The sequence below is a fragment of the Notolabrus celidotus genome, chromosome 14 (genome assembly GCF_009762535.1).
Source record: "Notolabrus celidotus isolate fNotCel1 chromosome 14, fNotCel1.pri, whole genome shotgun sequence".
In the NCBI taxonomy this organism is placed as follows: domain Eukaryota; kingdom Metazoa; phylum Chordata; class Actinopteri; order Labriformes; family Labridae; genus Notolabrus; species Notolabrus celidotus.
The window spans coordinates 25,425,977-25,445,155 of record NC_048285.1 but is presented as its reverse complement, the minus strand read 5'-3'; the positions used below and the strand labels follow the sequence as shown (position 1 = coordinate 25,445,155).

The 19,179-nt window shown below is 45.7% G+C and overlaps 1 protein-coding gene across 1 annotated transcript in view; it reads left to right on the top strand.

Annotated features, from left to right (window-relative positions):
* The window catches only part of robo2 (roundabout, axon guidance receptor, homolog 2 (Drosophila)), a 341,550-nt gene that overhangs the window by 190,756 nt on the left and 131,615 nt on the right, over nucleotides 1–19,179 (top strand). Inside the window, exon 4 of the mRNA XM_034700866.1 lies at nucleotides 2,923–3,249. Within this exon, the coding sequence (XP_034556757.1) occupies nucleotides 2,923–3,249 (327 nt within the window). The remainder of the gene's footprint in view (nucleotides 1–2,922; nucleotides 3,250–19,179) is intronic.

Sequence of the window (19,179 nt, the reverse complement as noted above, 5' to 3'; positions counted from 1 at the left end):
TTCAACAAAACCTGCAACCTTTTTTTGTTGAGCTGTCAAAGTCGGACAAAGCATGCTCTAAAACTGTGCTTTACTTGGAAAGCAGCATTTCAAAATTGCATGCAATTTCAGTGAAGCAAACATAAGTGGAGTGAAGGAAAAGGCAGAAAAAAAGAAAGATCAGCTTCTGGTTCAGTAATCTCTCTCTGACTCCAGCCTCTGTCTTGTGTGCTTGTTTGTTTGTTCTCTGGTTCCCGCTTTCCTCCAGGAGAGGATGACTGCACAGCGGTGGTGAAAAGTAATGGTGGTGTTATTGCAGACAGGGGAAAACACAGCATTTTGATTGGAGCGTGTGCCCTGAGACCCAGTGAAGTGCACTCGCCTCAGCTCAGAGAGCACTTGATTGCACAGCACCAATGATCGCATTAAAAGGGCAACAGAAAGCCCATTTACCGTAAAGAGACTGAGAAAAGGGGCCCAATAGGAAACTGAAAATTGACTTTCACTTCTTTTAGAGGCTTTGTCTCGTAGCTGAGCAGTGGGGATATACATAAGCTCTTTTATTTGATCTTCTTGGACATCGTCTTTAGGCCATGAGAGCCACAAGAGGGCACAGTGGAAAGCGAAAGACAAGCTGGACCACAGACAGTTTAGGTTCTGCTTTTAAAAGTCAAACTTTCTTGACAAGCAAAGTTCACGTTGATCTCATATTGAGATTAATGTGCCTCTTTGAAAACAAATTCCACAGCATATGGATGCGCTTTTAACCTTTCTTACCTCTGCACCTGACTACCTCCACTCAGGAAGGACACTGACCAGTCACGTCCGGCGCTCCGTGCACCCAGCTCAGATTTTTTCTGGCAGTGAAAGGACAATTGTAGAGGCATCTGCTGTGTTCATTTCCACCGGAAAAGAGGAGAGCAGATGGAGACTCAAGGTTTAAGTGATTAGAAGGCAGTAGATTGGAATACAAATTGGATTTAAAGAAATTAGACTGATATAAATCGAAGGGAGTCGCAGCAGTTCAGTGCTGTGCATGCGCACTGGCCATAGTGGAAAAGCCACCGCGGGGTCTGTGGATTATGAGGGAAGCAGATGCTCCAATGAGATAAGAATAAATGTGCATTTGACACTTCATCTGAGCGAGAGAGGGGGTCTCTGTGTCCTTCCTTTATCTTGCCCTCCATTTATCAATGTCATGGTGTTAATTACTGCTTCATTTATTTAGTCACTTACTGCCAGGATACGAACTTGCCCCTTTGCCCCTGTGCTGACAATGATACAGGCCATTGCTAGGTTACTGCATACTGTCATTTTTCTTTTTACCCTACCAAAAATAGTACATCCTTTGTTGTTTTCCTCCAGAAACAGGATATCAGGACCCCCTCATACAACAAATCCCTATCTGTGGTCCCACTTAGAGCAAGACACCAGGCCTGATCACTAATCAATGACAGGGAAATGGAGGGAATTAGCCCAAATTAGGCAGAAGAGAGAACAGACTACCTCCTGTTCAGGGGTCAATATCCCCCCCGTCTGATGCCTGATCCCTTTTAAGACAAATGGTGCACCGGTACACATTTCCTCAGAGTGTGTGTGCATGTGTGTGATGTGTGTGTTTGAAACTGCACGCACCGATTCAACACACTCACAGTCTTTGAAGAGTATTTTGTGCTGATCAGTGGGTTTCTAACTGTGCCCGTCCCTCTGCAGACAGAAAAGACGGGGGAACAGCGTGTCCCGGTTTCCCCTTGGGAGATTCAAGAATAAGGGACAAGTGGAACATGTGCACATGCAGGCAAACAAAGAACTGGAACCTCCACTGTTTCGACTCTATACCATGTTAAAATTAGCCCTTACATAAGCACAAAGACCTATGTGGTACACTGCTCCTCTGTGCAGCAGGCACCGTCCTATTACCCCACTGCAGCGCCCCGGGGAAGGGCACAGTCATCAACTCAGCTCAATCACATACACCTGCAACAACTAATTTTGAGACAAAGAGCCAGGCACTCTACTTAATACAACCCTGGCTGGTTCTGGTTTGGCTGCCAACTGCATCGGAGTTATTGATGGGGTATTGAATGTGGTTCAAAAGGAGGAGGATAAAGACAGAGCTGCTGGAAAGTTAGCATTATTCCCCTTTACCCCTTACTTTGTCTTGAGCTGTTTGATGCTGGATCAAACTCTTTGATCGGTGCATGGTTCCCAGGGCTTCTGTGGTGTAAATGTGTATGTGTGTGGCCTACAGCATCTTATCTCCGTGGTTAAGACCAGGTCACAGACACACACAGCACTCTGACTTGTGGAGCATTATCTTAGCTGCCAGACTCCCCGAGCTCACCCAGTGCACGCCCTCAAAGAAAAGAGCGGGACGTGGTTTTTACCCACAGGGGGGATTAGCATTTGACATTAGTCTGGACCTCGCCATTCATATTCACATCACATGACCACATCCACAGCAGTGGACTCAGCAGTTTTACTGGTTTGCATCCAACTGAAAGCCAAATGTTTAATTTGGGTGTGTATAGTTCAGATGCAGGCTTACTGCACTCCTCTTTTCACTGTTCACCCATGGGTCCAATTACCCACAAGCCCTTGCAGAAAGGGTTGAGAAGAGCAGATGGTTGTTCTTTGACCAGTCTGAAATGGTGTTTAATGGCTCCAATATATGTTTTATTTTGCCTGCTTGGAACACGAAATGAGCTGTTGGTAACTTTTAGCATGTCATCCATTTTCACTGCTGGCTCATGTGTTGAGATCATTGGCAGAAAGCAAATGAAAACAGTCTTTAGTAGATAAAACGACAAGAGCTTTGCGCTTACTGATTATCCTTCTTTAGCTTGAGAATATCTTCCTGTGTAGAAATACTGAACTGAATTGATGCTGAAAGCAAGAATCCTGTTCCTCTATCATTAACTGAATATTTTTTGCTTCCTTTAGGATCCCGTCTGCGCCAGGAGGACTCCCCACCCCGGATTGTGGAGCACCCCTCTGACCTGATTGTCTCCAAAGGGGAACCCGCCACCCTCAACTGTAAAGCAGAGGGGCGGCCGACCCCGACAGTGGAGTGGTACAAGGATGGAGAGCGGGTGGAAACCGACAAAGACGACCCTCGATCTCACCGCATGCTGCTGCCCAGCGGCTCACTTTTCTTCCTTCGCATTGTTCACGGACGTCGGAGCAAACCGGACGAGGGAGCCTACGTCTGCGTCGCCCGGAACTACCTGGGAGAAGCTGTGAGCCGGAACGCATCTTTGGAAGTAGCATGTGAGTTGAGACTTGTTCTCTTTCTTTTGAACGCCTCCTCTCTGTTGTGTTGCTGAGATGATTTCGTTGATTTTATAATTGATCATTATGGAAAGACTGGATTGACATTAAGCACAAGAACATTGAGGATGATATTTCCTTCACACAATTACTCTACAGTCATTTTCCCATTTTATACATGATGGAAAATGTCTTGCCTTTCGGGTACTGAGGAAACAAATCATTCTTTAATTTGAAAATTGTAATTACACTGTTTTAAGAGCTGCTTTCATATTGCTTTGGGTGTTCTCTGTTTGCAAACTTTAATAGTTTCCTCGTGGTCTCGCTTCATGAAGGTCTCACCAATGTATGACACCGCTTGTTTGGCTAATGATTGTTCAGAATGAGTTTTTCAATCAAGGACTTTGGAAACTATTTCAAAAAGCAGATTTGTTGAAGTACTCTGCAGACAAATCAGTCAGACTACAGATCCATGACAGCATGGGAGACATGGCTCCCTCACAGGTGGGTGGGGGTTGGTCTTTGGGCACAGATCAAAGTCCTGATGGATATTTGACACAGGTTGCCTGGACTGGTGGTGAACACCAACAGGCAGAACCTGAGCTGTGGATCAGATTACCTTTGAAGATGAGTGCCCACCCCAGCAGGCTCAGGCTGTGTCTCCTGCTGAGTCGCTTGCAGGCACTTCAACTGGTCATGGTGGAGGATGGGAAGTCTCCTTATGTCCTTATGTTGTTCTATCGGGTGCCATGAGAGTACCAGAGTCCTGTGTTTCAAACAAGGACTGTGTTCATGAGGTGAGGCCTTTTAAGCGGCTTCATTTTTGTGTTTTTGCACATGAACAAGACTTCAAGATTTCCGTTGTTTTTGACAAGAACTTGAGGCATAAAACAGTGAGCTGATTGTCCTGTATCACTAAAATGTCATGCTGTTATACCTCTATGGAACAGTAAACATTAAACAAGAAAATATTTGTTATATTGAATGTGTTTCAGAGAAATAAAAAGCAGAAAAAATCTCACTTAGAGGTCCTGTAGCCGTATTTCTACATTCATAACAGTGACCAGTAGTAGTGGCACGTATAGCTGGTTTGTAAACCTGGGAAATGGACTGTGTGTGTTTCAGAGGAGGGGGTTGGTCTCCGCCTCTGATCCGGTCCCCTGCCTTCCCGAGGGCCTTCCAGCCGCCCCCAGGTGCTAACTGCATGACAGCAGCTTGATCTATCGATCGCTGTAAGAGGGCTCTCCCCGTCTAAATGAAAATTCATGAAAAATTGATGAAGTCTCTAGATTATTTTATTTTTCCCTCCTCGTACTGTTACTTAGCCTTTATTTACGGTACCCTTGCTCATGTAATACGGATCGAGCAGAAGAGGGGGGTGAGTAGAGGCATTGGATGGCTTAAAGGTGAGGGATAAGGGGTCAGGAGGGCAGGAGATAAGGGGATAAGAGAAAGCTGGACAGGTGAAGAAAGAAGAACACAGTATTTGCGGTGATGCTTGGTTTGAAAGAGAGAAAGGTTCAGGCATGAGCCTCAGGCCACACTCTCAATAAACAGGGATCCACAACTGCATTTTATACTGAGCTGTTTCTAACTTTTGACATTTTTGACAGCAGAAAGTACACCATCATCTTTAGGCAACACACGCCACACTAAAGTACATTTTCCTCGCAGTGCAGAAATACCTTTGTCTCATACACTGCTGCCTTGAATTTATTTACGGGTCACTTCGTATTGAGCTGGAGGTACAAACAACAGTGCAGCATGTTGGCATTTTATGAGCCTTTACTGTTTGTTTTTTCTTCTCTTACCTGTGTTCTGCACTGATGCACCCAACCAGGTCCTTCTATTCGGTCCAGACACACAAAAAGAGATGTTGCCTGGAGTGCCACTGATACCAGATCAACTCTACCTCGCACAGTTTTGCTTAGGTTGACCTGACCTGACCCGACCTGAGACAGTTGTAGTTTGAAGATGACAGCAGTGAAGGCCTGACTGGGATGAAGTGTGGTTGTAGGAAACAGTTGTGCCTGCGGGTCAAGTGCAGTTCAACGGGGACGCAAGCTTGATTATAAAATGAAAGTTTTATCAAGGTAGAATAAATGTGATATAAATGATTTGATTATTAAAGCCCTCAGAGGCATTTATAAGAAAACTGAGAGGATTTGGAGAAAGAAGTAATATGTAGGTAAAGTATTACATGAAGCCATTAATGACTTGTTGCAACTTTAATGACAAGCAATCTAAGGGATATTGAGTAGGACATCCCCAAGCGGATCTTCAGGATTGGTGTCTGAACCAATCAAGTGTGTGGCCTCAGGCACCAGAAGGGACAGAATCAGAGCAGTGTTGTCTCATGTAGCTCCAATGTAGCTTCATGGCTCTTAAACATACAGTAGTATGAGTCTGTCCTTTGAATTATTAAGCAGATTAAATAATCATGTACCACTTTTAAATATATATGAACAGCAAGGATTCAGTCACAGCATCGATGAAGGGGGAGACGATCAATTCCATTTAAATCTGCCTCAGTGAAATAAAAATAAGACTGCTTGATGTTTTCTTTGTGTGTGTTTGTTTTCTCTGAAATAAGACCATGATAAATCCCAAAGTGGAGACAGGGCTGTTTTTGTAAAGCGCTCCATGCCCAGCTCGTTTCAGGCCCTGGGCTTTCTTGGCTTTCCCTTTCAGCCAGGTCTTCAGGGGGGGCTGGGGGAGCAGAAGAGGGGGGGTTGGGGGTGCTTAATCCCTCTGCATTGGCTTACTGCAGTGATTAGCCTTATCAGGTCCTGACATCCGTCTAGTGATTGCAAAGCCAGAGGTAATCGCACAAGGAAAAGCAGAATTTAAATCCATATCCATGTTGAACTGGGTTTGTGTTTATGATACATCTTAGTCCCCCCCTCTCACCCTCTGCCTCCCTCTACCATCCTCTCCCCTCCCCTCGTATTGAACACACCTTTGCCCCCCTTCTGTTCACGAGTGGTTGAGCAGGACCCCGGTGAGATAATTGAATTGCAGCTCTGAAACAGATTGAACTCAGTATCCACAGAGCAGAGTGGCAGGGCTGTGTGCTGGACATCAAGCTGGGCAGCACTCAGCACTCTGTCTGTCAGAGGAGGAAAGGTGGAGCAGGGAGGAAGAGGGGGAAGAGGCCTCTGAGAGGTGCCTCTGCATTATTAATGTGGGCCAGATTGGGGGGACTTGTGCTTAGTCTCTCTGGCATGTCTCCTTTTAAGTGTCGGAGGTTGAACTCACAGTGGTCACAAATGGGTGGGCAGGAGCATGAAGTGCTTCGTGTTATCTAACTCTGTGGTGAATGTGCAGAGTGTGTAGATAACGCACTTTGCTGCATTTTGGAGCGATTTCATTACAGCTGTTGTTCACTGTCCAGTACTTCAGATGATGGAGAAGTTGTAGCACGTGTAGCCTGGAGGGTATCTGAACAGTCTGCTTTGTTATCTCATTCCTCCTCTGTAGCACTCAAAACTGACTCCAGTCTAGCTTCAGAGGATGGATACTCTGCGTATATGAGGGGATGTGCCCCCTTTTCTCTTCTCAGAATAAACTAGGTCAATGAGCAGGTTCATAAATCATTGTGAAGCCAGTGTCAGAAATGCTAGCTGCAGCCACCACTACTGAATAAATTGCTAGCACTGCGGATATCTGTGTATATGTAAGTGTGACAAGGCACACCTGGGGCGATGGGGGTCCCAGAGAAAATGCTAATGAGCCCCCATCTCTTCAGGTGGATGGATTGCACAGGTATGTGGTGCTCCAGATACAAACACGCAGGGTAAATGGTTGCACTTTTAATTGAGTGTCTTGTCTGACTCTGGCTCTTTGACGTGCTTTTAAATATGTGCTGTTGTCTCAAGGGAAACAAAGTGCAGAGGAATGAAGAAACCAGATCTTGAGGTGTACATCTGTATTCTTTGCTGCTGCTGTGTTCACTTTGTAACCTTTAAAAATGCAAATGACACAGAAATGAAACAGATGTCTGGGGTTGGTTCTAAATGCCGCTTGGATTGGGATTGGATGACTTTTTCAAAAGGTCCTTTGATATCATCTAATGTACCACTTCTGCAATTAAGTGAATCGTTAGGTAGCATTTGGTGCTCGTACAACAAGGTAATTAGCAGGAAAATAGAGTTAGGAGAGGTGTGAGTGGAGAAGAGAGGAGGAGGGCACCAAGCTGTTCCTGTTGTGTCCAGCATGAGGGGAAGCTAATAAAGGGACAGGCCAGGAGGAGCAAGCCAGGTGGGGAGTCAGGCTGAGCTGCACTGCCCAGGCTTTCACAAGCTCATCTGGACTCATTATTCCGTTTCAGCAGTGAGAGGATGGAGTGATCTTGCACACAAACAACAGATACTCACACTCTCACGCAGACAATGCGCGCACGAACACCTGCCCTCGTGAGTGTGTGTGAACCACGGTGGGCTGAGGTTTAATCTGCACTGAAGTCCTTGAGAAATAATGAAGGGTAATGAAGGAAGCAGCAACAATGCAGCATTAACGGCACATTAATGATGCATGCCACATTTAGGAAACAGATACAGAGTCAAAACACGAGCATGGCTTCATTTGTATTCAAATGTTTTACTCTCTGTGTTTATGTGTTCGGCTGTGTAGAACACAGTGTTGAGGCTCAGACCGTTAAACAACCCTTTTGGCGCGTTTTGAAGGGTGGAAAAGTTGCTTTTCAGAAATCAGTTTTCACACAGCGCTGGATTTTTGACCAAAACTTGGCACGGCCCACAGTTATACTTAAACATCCAAAAGTCTCAGCTGCTTTAGCTATAGAATAAAGGCACATCATGGAGGTAGTGAGTTCAAAATGCTTTATCATCACTGTGGAGAATAAAACGCACTGCAGTAGCAGCAGAAAGAAAACAAATTCTGCTCCATAAATCAAGTACCAGCTATTTCCCATTTTGACATCAGGTAAACATAATCTGAAGAACCGTAGTGGCTGTTTAACCACCCGGAACTATTGATGAGTCTTGCTGAAAGTGGCAAATTTCAGTGGCAGAAGAGGAAAAGTTAAATGTATAGATATACAAAGGTGAGAATGTTCCTCTGTGATAAGAGAGATGGTAAGAGGAGGCAAAGGTGTGGGAAATATCTTCCCCTGGTAAACTGTGTGAGAGGAGAAATCCCTGATTAAATGTGTCAGCACTGTGTCTGCACGGCTGGAGTTGCTGACCTCTGTAAAGTGGTGTTGTTATCTATTGGGATTTACTCACACAATGTCCACACACACACGCGCACACAAACATTAACTTTCTCTCATGCAGTTCCCACCAGCCATATACAGCAGCATGCAGATTGCGCTCTCATTTATCAGCCACAGATGGCCAAAGCAAATGAGGAGTCTCTACCTCGGCCCTGCTCCTCTGCAGTGTGTGGAAATAGACTGGCCTGCAGAAATGGACCAGAAATTTGGAAAACTCTCACAGGGAGATAAATCATCGAAATTTGCTGCAGTCACTAGGAGCACTCTGACCTTTCCCTGTCACACACACAAACTGGCACGTTCACACACACATGATAAGTCCTGAGACTGCAGTTTTTACTATCCTCAGCGGGCCTTGTGTCCCTGCTCTGACCTCCCCAGCTCCACCGAAGGGAAATAGACTGCCTGTGTTACCTTCTTGCCCTCAGAGGAAGCAAGTTGAGTTGTTGCTGAGGATTGAAAATGCAGCACAGCTAGACCGTGGCACCTTATGGCTTAATAATGACAGCAGTGATGGAGTAGTGCTGCAGGAGCTGAGGGCAAAGATGGAAAGTGTGGTGAGAAGTTGCAGGACGTAATGAGATCCAAGTTCTGGATGACCCTTGACCATCCTTCCCCGGCCCTTTATCATTCTCCTTCTCTTCCTTTTTGTCTCCCTCTCCACCTCTCCACTTCCACCATTGTGTCACCTTCGAGTGTATAAACTGGATTAAACAAGTGTGTGGCGCTCCGTCATGGGTGCCACGGCCCGTCAGAGGAGAAGTAAGCCGTCAAGCAAAGAACGCTGAGCCAGCCGCTTCTCACGCCCATTAGTGCCCGGCAAGATGAAGCACCCGGCACACAGGGGTTTTGTTGCGTTTCTTTTATACACCCTGCTATTGCTCCTCCACTCTCTCTCTCTCTCTTTTTCTCCCTCTTTTATAGTGACACTGTTATTGATGGCCTCTCCACTCTGACAATGCAGGGCTATTGCTTTGTCTCTCCTGCCTGCCTGTGTTTTGCCTCTTCTCTCCTCTTTTCTCCCTCTAACCCAGCGCGTCTCATCACCCATGCCTCTCACTATGGGCGCTCGCTCTGCAGTGACTGATAGATAAATCTTTGCATTAACATCGGGTCCCTAAATTCTACAAGCTTGGCAGCATCGTTGTAAAAAGTAAGCACCTTCAGAGAGGCAGGTTCTTTGTAATAAACTCACCCTGTCTCGCTGCTTCTTTCACTCTCTTCAGATAGTTGGATATAGACTGAGCTGTAAATTATTGAAATCTGTCTGCAGGCTGATTATTGATCAGCTCTAAAACACACTGGCTCGGAGGCTCCTGCTTTCATGGGTGGATTGCACTTTGATTTCTGGTTTATATCGACTCATGGTTGTAATTTATTCAAGCCCTGTGAATCTGAAGTTTTTAGTAAAAACATTCATTTGGATATGATCCCCCAGAATACCCCTTCATTTATCAGTCCATTAATCTGTTCATCATTCCCATGTGTAGATAACCTCACACGTGGCAATTCCATGTCCCTCATAAATTCTTGCACAGGTGTGATATTTAGCAGCATTGAGATGAATATGTCTGATACCACTCTATTTGCTGTCAAGCAGGCGACCAGGACAAGTGAGTGATCATAATTTTAATCGAAAAGTGTGACCCTGAAGGAAATCCCTGTAGACCACTGCATGCCGAGGGTGGCTTGCCATTGAGTCCAGCTGGGATTGGATCCTCTGACCCCTGGAGAACCCTTTGCCCTCTCCTATCCACCTCACATCTCTGTCAAACCATGATTCCTTAACCCAAAGCTCCCCTCCGATGAATGCGTCCCTGTAGTGACTGGCCTCCCCCCACCCACCTTCCTCTCTCTCCTTCTCCCTCTCTGAGACCCTCCGAGACTGCCAGAGATGGTAATCCATCATAGGGAGCTGGGGGGGAGGTGACAGGGTGGCGGGTCTGAAGTTCAGGCGCTAGCTGATATGGCTTTGAATCGAATGTCGCTGAAATTGATTCACCCTCTGGTGTGTGAATTAGTGTGTTATTTCTGCACTGATGTTCCTTGTTCATATGCCCATTATTTCCTTGGTTACTTTCTCACACACCCTTAAACACACATTCATTCACACGCATACATGCCTTTGTGCAACACTGTAGGCTGCACAATGCTGGTGAGGATTGAATTTGTGCAAGGGTCAGGACTCAGTGGGACCCACAGTTCAGTCTGTTTGTTTTAGGTTAGGACTGTCAAACTGCACACTGGCACTCTGATGGATATGACTTGTTGAAGGGTGTTTTGCACAATCTGACACACAAGTACACACACTGAAATGCTTAAGGTAAATGGCTCTTGTGGTTGTTTTATTAGTTGTGCAAACATTGAAGACAGTCTTTCCTTAAGGTGGCCCTTTGGGAGCTTAGGAGACAGAGTTTCAGCTTCATTAGATTCTCTACTGAACTGTGTGGATGAAGAGGAAGTGCACTTCTGTGGGAAAGTAGAACGGGGATACAAATTCCAACCTGGAGCTTGGCAGTTCAGAGTTCATGGAACAGAATTTGCTAGTCTTCCTCTTTTGAGAAAATGATTTTAGGAATATGATTGATCCTTTTTTTTCCTGCTGACCCTTGAACTGTTACCAAGCTTCACTTATTGGCCCTGGGCCACAGCCGAGTTATTGTGGGTCCGGATGTGTTATGACTTAGTGATCTCTTGATGGCGTAGACAGATATTGTGTTTGGCTTGAGTTACATTTGCTGTAAGAGACACCTATCGGCCATCAGAGCCTTGAACAGCTGCAGACCAGAGATGAAACCTGATCATCCAGTTCTGCTGTCTCTTTCTCTCTCTCTACATCTCCTTCTCTCTATCACTCTCTTTCCTCTTCCCCCTTTTCACTCCCTTCCTTCTCTCATTTCCTTTCCTGCTGTTTGAAAGTGATACTCAAAGCATTTTGATCACTTTCAAAAGTGAAGGGAGACAAGATCAAAAGTTTAAGCGTGTGGTTTCTAACACAGCTGTGCTTCCATTCAGATTTACAGCCTGACCTTTACATGACTGCGCTGCTACATCCAATGGGCGTATCAGTAGAGGAAGTTAGGTGGCTGCTGTGCCCAGTTGAAGGTGACCTTGTGTGTTGCAGAGTTAATGGCTTCCCATTTCGATGTGGAGTGTGTCCTAACTGCTGCCTCGGCCTGTTACACTGCTCTGGGATCGGTCCCAGGCTTGGCTGAGGTGAAAGAGGGGACACAGGCGCCACCAGCTCACAGCGGGAGCCGCCACATCCACTCCATTCAGACATAAACGTCAGAGGTTGTCAGCGTCAGGACCAACAGAGACACATGATTCCATACAGAGAAAGTGGCCACCTCACTTCTGTGGGATGCAGTGCTACCAGGTGCAGTGAGATGACATCACATGGTGAATGAGACTGGGAGCTGTGGTATGTGTGGCCACCTGCTTCTGCAGCTGGGAGGATGATTAGCAGCAAGCCAGGCTGATTATTAACCAGCCAGAGTCTCGTTCAGCCAAACGGACAGACAGACAGACAGACAGACAGGCAGACCTAGACACTGACAGACATCTCGCGTTGCCAGATATGAGCCTGCACGTTGGTTGGCACAGTGTAGACCAGACAGACTAGCCCAAACCACTTAAGCACTAGCCTGGCCAAAGGCCAACTGAATAGAAATTAGAGCACCCTATTGAAATGCTAAGCAGAACCTTATCTCCATGCCTTTTGCTGCTGGCCCTTATGCTCTACACCGTCCCGGGCAAAGCTATTAACCAACATGCAGGTGCCTCTCATGTCTTCCTCTGTCTGGTTGTGTGTGTTGCCTAAGGTCAGCTGTCTGTATGTTTCTCTGTATTTTGCAGGGTTTATCAAAACTGATATTTGGAAAGCTTTTGCTTTTGTACAATTCTAACACTCGTATCTTATTCCAAGTGGATTGCTTTTGATGTGTTAGGCTAAACTCAATAACGCATTTCACAACAACACGCCACCCAGGGAGACCGAAATGAAGGCAGTGCATCATCTCAAGTGTGGTTATAATTGCAGGGATTTGTCTTGGATCCACCATGATATTCTTATTCAACAGGAAATGAAATCTAACGACAGTGAGTGATCACCAGGGGGTGTGTGGCTAACTGATGAGCGCGCTCATTTGACTCCACCGATCTTTAAAAGCCATTAACGCTCTCCTGTTTCATGCACAAATTAGGGCTTCCACACACAGAGGCACACAGGCACAGCAGCACATAAATGTTTGGAACCCGCACACAACACAGGCCCGCATACATGTGCCAGCACCCGCTCACGTACACACAATCTGTAACAGACTCCAAAGTCCCTATGTCGTCCAACTTGCACAGTGAACGTTTGCCCATTTGAAGCCTAAATGGCACAGTAAGGGAAAAATGAACCCCCAGATACCACGTTGTAATGGAGCTGAAAAGAACAGCTTAATTGGCCAACATAAGCCATGCCCAGGCATTAGCTGTGAAATTTACATGTTGGCTTTTTTCCCCCCAACTCTCTTTTTAAAGGTCCCTGTGGTGTTCATGTGGAACAGACACATGAATTACAACTCTGACACTTCATGAATATCGATTTGGCTGCTGTTGCTATGCAGAAGGCTGTGGGAAACCATATTATTCAAAACATGTTGAGTGGGATACATCTGCAATTATCCAGTTGATAGTTTGTGCAACTAATGTGTTATTAGTATAATTGCTTGTTTTTGGTAATTTACTCCTCCTCTCTTACACTCATGAAAAGAACCTGAAAATTAAAAATTGAGTATGATTTAGAAATATTGTGGACTCATTCTTAATTGGCTTCATGATATCTGGATGACTAATCTTATTTAAAATGTTAAATTTGAGGGTGTGTTAATTTGCCCTTCTTATCACATTCTCAGACTCCCAGCAGAAGAAACTTGTCCACATGATTTAGCCCTTCTCGCACCAGCACAGGGGGGTGATACGCCGGTTATACCTCTGAGTCCTGATAAGCTGACCTTTGGCCAGCTCTCGATGCGACCTCTGACTGACCATCGATTGACCATCATCTGACCCCATGACTTGAAACAGAGCTGCCCAGGTCCATTTGGCAGTCTGGAGACCTTCTCTAGCACACGCAGCTAATATAGTTAACCTAGTGTTATTGGGAGATGTATGATAGAAGGAATGGTCCGGGAAGGCAGGGTTATTCCTGTGTCAGAGGAAGAAAGCGCAGATAATTCAATTACTGGCTAAGTGATATGAGCATCTGTCAGCTGATTCATTCTTATAGTGCTCAAGTTCTGTTGTAATGACAGTATACTCAAAAGTAGATTGCAACCAGATTCAACAAATTGCCTTCTTTATGAAAAAGTGAGCTGAGAGTAGGATGCTGACATCTATGAACCTTTCTTTACCACACATCTTATCATCTTACAGTACAGACAGCGTTTTCTGCTTTATAAGACCATTTATGAAACCAACCATACACAGTCGGGTTTACATTTTCTGCAAGACAGGATGTTGCTATCTCCACTCACCATCTTGCTACTCTTCATCCCCCACCCCTCCTCTGTCCCCCCATTATCCCTTGAACTGCTGTTCCCTTACTGGCAGTGGATGATAACAACTTCAGCCCAGAATCCAAACACCCATCCCCCCCATCAGGGTATAAAAAAATCAAATAGCGAACCAGTAGCAGACTGCTAACAAAATTAGCAGAATTTCTCCTGGACTTTAATTAGTAACCTGACTCAATAAAGGATCCTGATGAGGGCAGGAGACAGCAATGTGATTGAGAAGGGAAAGGGGGGGATAGATAACTCATCTCAAAATCACTCAGCAGTGCCAACTAGAGTGTTGATTCTCATGAATAATCCCAGACCATCAAATTTCAACCACAAGCCCCTCCTCCTCCTCATCCCGCATGAGCATCTCACCTCCTCTGACTGCATCCGTGTGCCAGCAACACCAGCGTCAGTCTTCTCTCGCTGTCTGTCTCTTTTCTCACTAGCAGCAGGGGGATGGTTGGCCCAAGAACGTGGCATCATTAACTTTCTTGAGTGGCAGACGTTAGACGTGTGGAGGGATGTCTTGTCCCGCCTCCTGCTGGGTGTCCCTCAACCCCCATCACTCCTTCCTGTCATCATCCATCTCTGCGTTTCTTGTTTCCTCTCCCCCACAAAACAGTCACAAATTTCATACACTTGATGCTCAGTCAAGGGTGAATGAGCGGATGCATTAGAGGATACTCGTTCAATTTCAGTGTCGGGGTTGTGTTGCATGATTGTTGATGTTCACAATTTGTATCAGAGGTATTCTTTGGTATGTGTAGGAGTACATCAGTCGGCATTAATATCACTATCTGCCTATTGAACCATTATGGCTCTTTCTTAAAGTGTTGAGAGTCCCTTAGCACACAATGTCAAGAGTTTTTGTTGGTAGCATCAGCGTGGCACGTGCCGCTGAGCTCCCTGTGGCGCGATGCCCTGTCTCATTAATCACAAGCCCTGTGCTGGAGCCCTGACAAGCCACAACCTGGTGGCCCACCAGCTCCCCTCTTGTATGCTGGGATGGCTGTGCACTATTATCTCCTCACAGGAAGAAGGCAACGCAGCAATGACAGCTGCCGCTGGTCACTTGAACCTAGCCCTCATTTCAATTGAAAACTCTCCACCTCACATATCCCCCACCAAGATTCTTGACTTTCTCCCGTCTCGGGTTCACAAGATTTGAACCGGCGGGGCAAAGGTCAGTGGATTTGCCAGGTCGTCACGGCAACTCTTCACAACATCAGATGTCAAGACAGTTGGCCGACCATGACGGAGGCAAGCAGGGAGCTCCGCTTGGCCGAACACTTCCTTCTGGAGAGCGGAGGAAGCAGCACAGAAGGGGAGAGAAACTGTGCTTTTGTCAAGCATACTCCTCCTCTTCCTTGGCTGGAGTGATGAGGGTTGTGGTTGAGGGATATTTAAGCCTTCATGGGGTGGGTGTGAAAGGCTTGTTGGGGTCCAAGTCATGGTTGTAATGCGGGGTGCGGGGGCTTAGAACGGTGCCATGGTCTAGTTGTGTCATGAGCATGGAGCTGAGCTGTCACTTGTCTCTAATTGGCTTATATCAACCCGCAAGAGACTCAAAGCTCACTGACCCTCCCTCTCTTTCTTCCTCTGTCTCTCCCTCTACCAGTCTCTCATTAGCTTTTGTTCCTCAGCCAAGTTAAAACAATGGTCTCCACATGGTTCTGTACCATTGGAGCAATTGATCCAAACCCTCTCTCCCCTTCTAACCGGCTCGTGAATGTCTCTGCCTGTATATGCTCCTTATTACAAAGCTACATCTTGCCAGTAGCCAGCTATAAGAATGATGACAGAGGATGCAGATTGCAGCCTGATTTGATCTTGATTGGAGTCCTGATTGATCTGGGCCCTGGGGTCGTCACAGGGTCAATAAAAAGAATGATGATAACATGGTGTATCTTCAGGGGACGGACCTATGGCAGCACTTTCACATGCCATTTCACCTCATATCAATTTGAACAACTATTCATATCAGTCGTCTCCTGCAGCACAGGGAAAGACGTTTCCTGGCTCCTCATCTACCAGCGCTGAAATCAGTTAGCCATTTTGATCCTGCCAGAGTGGGTGTTCCTTCTTGGACAGTACAGGATTTACGATGTGCTACAAGGGTTCAGAGGATGACCCTTTGGTGTGCATCCCTGATGATGTTCTAATTGGATGGGGTGACCTTTCTTCACTGTAATTTTGAAGCGTACTCAGTCCGTGGGGGTGGGAACAGATTAAAAAGCAGCAGGGGGTGGGCTGATTGATGTGTGCTGCGGCTGGTGGGGTAGTGGACAGACAGTGACGGGTAGAGGGACAGTAACATATGAGTCCACAGCTGTTGAATGGGGAGGATGTACAGGCTGATGCATGGGAGGCGGCCACAGGCAGGCTGACTGATTGCTGCCTTCTGGTACATCATCCCTTGTAATGGCTACAAAGACTATGGTCACTGTGATTTAGTGCTGGGGGAGGTTGATTGTTTGGTTTTGTGTACATTAGAGGTGTGCCCTGTCACATAACTCAGGAGCATCAGCATAATTTAAAATATGTAAGAAAAATGTCACATCACAATATCAAAGACACATGATGGAGTATTTAGAGCACAACTATTTACAGCAGTGTGGAAGTACTTCAAAACATGAAACATTAGAAACAAAAATGTGTAGGCGTTACATCGCACAATAAAGGTCAGCTATGGTGTCATCATGTAATCAGATTGATTATGAGACATGAGAGGTGCTACAGGAACCGATTGATGGAGCAGAGCCATTGATTAAATGAGGTGCATGATTTCTTCTTTGCAGTTAGTTAGTAGGGCTGGTTATTAGCATGGAGGATGCATGTCACGATACATGGGTCAGCACTAAATCACAGACCACGTGTACACAGTGCTGGTGCAGTGAGAGTCACTGAACACGTCCTAACTCATAATGAAGAGTGTTTTCTTTAAGATAAGGTAAAGATCCACCTTAAAATATTACATCTCAATTATTATTTATAATCCAGGGAGTAATGATGTCTATAGTGATGTCTGATCAGCACAGATCCTACCCTTTGTCTGTATTTTCTGATTCTGACATCATTTTTCTGTCATTGTGCAGACGTGATGGTCAGGTAGTTTGGTCAGGACTAAAAGAAGATGTAGCGACACCTCTGGCTCTCTCGCCTGCTCTGTGTCCGTGTGCAACAGACCCAGATGTAACTTGTGTATCTTATTGAGACACCAAATTGACTTTACATACATCAGCATTTTCCTGACCACTGACCACCGCTGCTCTCACTCCAGCCCATGAGCTGAACAGTGACATCTACAGGAGCAGAGGTTGATTTAATTACAGGAATTTCAGGGCAATAAAATGACATATTGAGTCCATTAAATGTATCTATACGAGGGGCAGAAGAATTTATATACTACCATGGAAGCAAATTTGGTGATAGTTTGCTGTGTGGATATTTTTGTGAAAAACAGGTGAGGATATGAGGAGAAAGTCACCACACTCAGTTTGGATACATGACTAAAGCACTACTATTCAAATATTCTTTATAATAATAATGACATATCATCATCAGAATGGAAAATAGTTTGATGGAAATAAAGCACTGTAGATAAACATATTTGTGTTATAAATACAGTGTGTGTCTGTGTGTGTTTTTGCGGTCTACTGTATGCTTATCCCTGATTTGGGCTGTTACTTTGCCTTGCATTCATGTATAGCCCTTTCCCCGCTCCCTCAAAGCTCCCGGCATAAATTTATTTATTTGTGTCAATGTGAAATTTGCTTTGCTCCTCTTTGTAGCCAGAATGAGTTGAAGTGTGGTGAATGGGTTGTTTTGGTGCATTGACTGGTGGATCCTTTTTTTTTGAAGGCGTATGAAGCTGGAACTAATTCCCGCATATTTATTTGGCTTGGTCTAAGCAAGCTAAGCACTCTCCCTGCTTAATATTCCAGGGCATGGCAACAGGAACAGCCCATTGGTAGTAGCAAAACAGCCATAAACAGCTTTTGGATGATTGTGAGTGGAAACACTGGCGCCTGAAAATGTAGAATGGAATATATTCCCTTGCAAATGAGCTTGGAACATGCAGCAGTTAAAGGTGCTAAGATTGGCTTTTTCAGCTGCTGAATTATTTTTTTAATACTTGGCTAATCTTTGAAAGAAATGCTACAGCCAATAGGAAGCAATTCTGGCAGTTGTAGATGTAGTGCAGTTGTTTTAATGTGATGTTGTTGGGTGTGAGGGTATCAGTGTGTGTAAAATATGCACAGTCTGAGCGCTACAGTGTACTTCAAACACAGGTTTTCATCCGCCCTTAGTTAAACCCTTTAATTGTCCTTACTGCATCTCCTCCAATGTGGAAAGGGTTGAAAGATAGAAGAGTGCAAAGAGGGAAGAGAGCCTCATCCTTTTCCCCGAGCTATGTCCAGCAAGCTTGCAGCACTTTTGTTGAGGACCACATCTAAAAAGAGCAGCTTTAACAACCCCGGCAAATATCAATGAGAAAGCTTGTGAAAGGAGGGCCCTGAACGTTCTGTAGAACAGGTGTGTTTTATTGCACAGTATTTGTCCTTTGGTCTTTATTGCTCTACAGTCCCACAATGCGCGTGTGTATTTGTGTGTACATCTTTGTGGCTGAAGCTCCACTTTAGCTGCGAGCCAGTCCCAGCAGGAGGGCTGCAGTCAACCCTGTGCCATGTGAGAGCTGCGGGGAGCGGGCTAACGAGGTGTCCGGGCAGCTGACGGCTTTGTCCTGCCGCCTGTGAGTGGCGATGGCACAAAGCGTGTCCTGCAGAGAGTGCTGTCTGTTCTTTGTGTCTGCCTTTCTCCTTTGCCCAGCACTTTGGGCCACAAAGGGAAGCCGTGCGAGGCAGCATTGTGGCATCAGGTGGACGAGGAGCTGTGCATGTCCCCCTTGTCCCTCCTCCCTCCTTCCTCGCCTCCTCAGACAACAGGAAAGCATATACTTCAGTTTTGGCTTTAAACGAGTCTCTCGTGCAGTTAGAATGATCCTGTGCTGAATCCTCTGTAAATAACTTTTATTAGGTTCCCTCTCCTCTTTCCGTGTTCAGTCTTGCCTTTCTTTTCTCTCCTTCTCTGTCACATTATGCTGAAGTGAATGATGATCCAGAGGGCGTGCAGCTTTCTGTC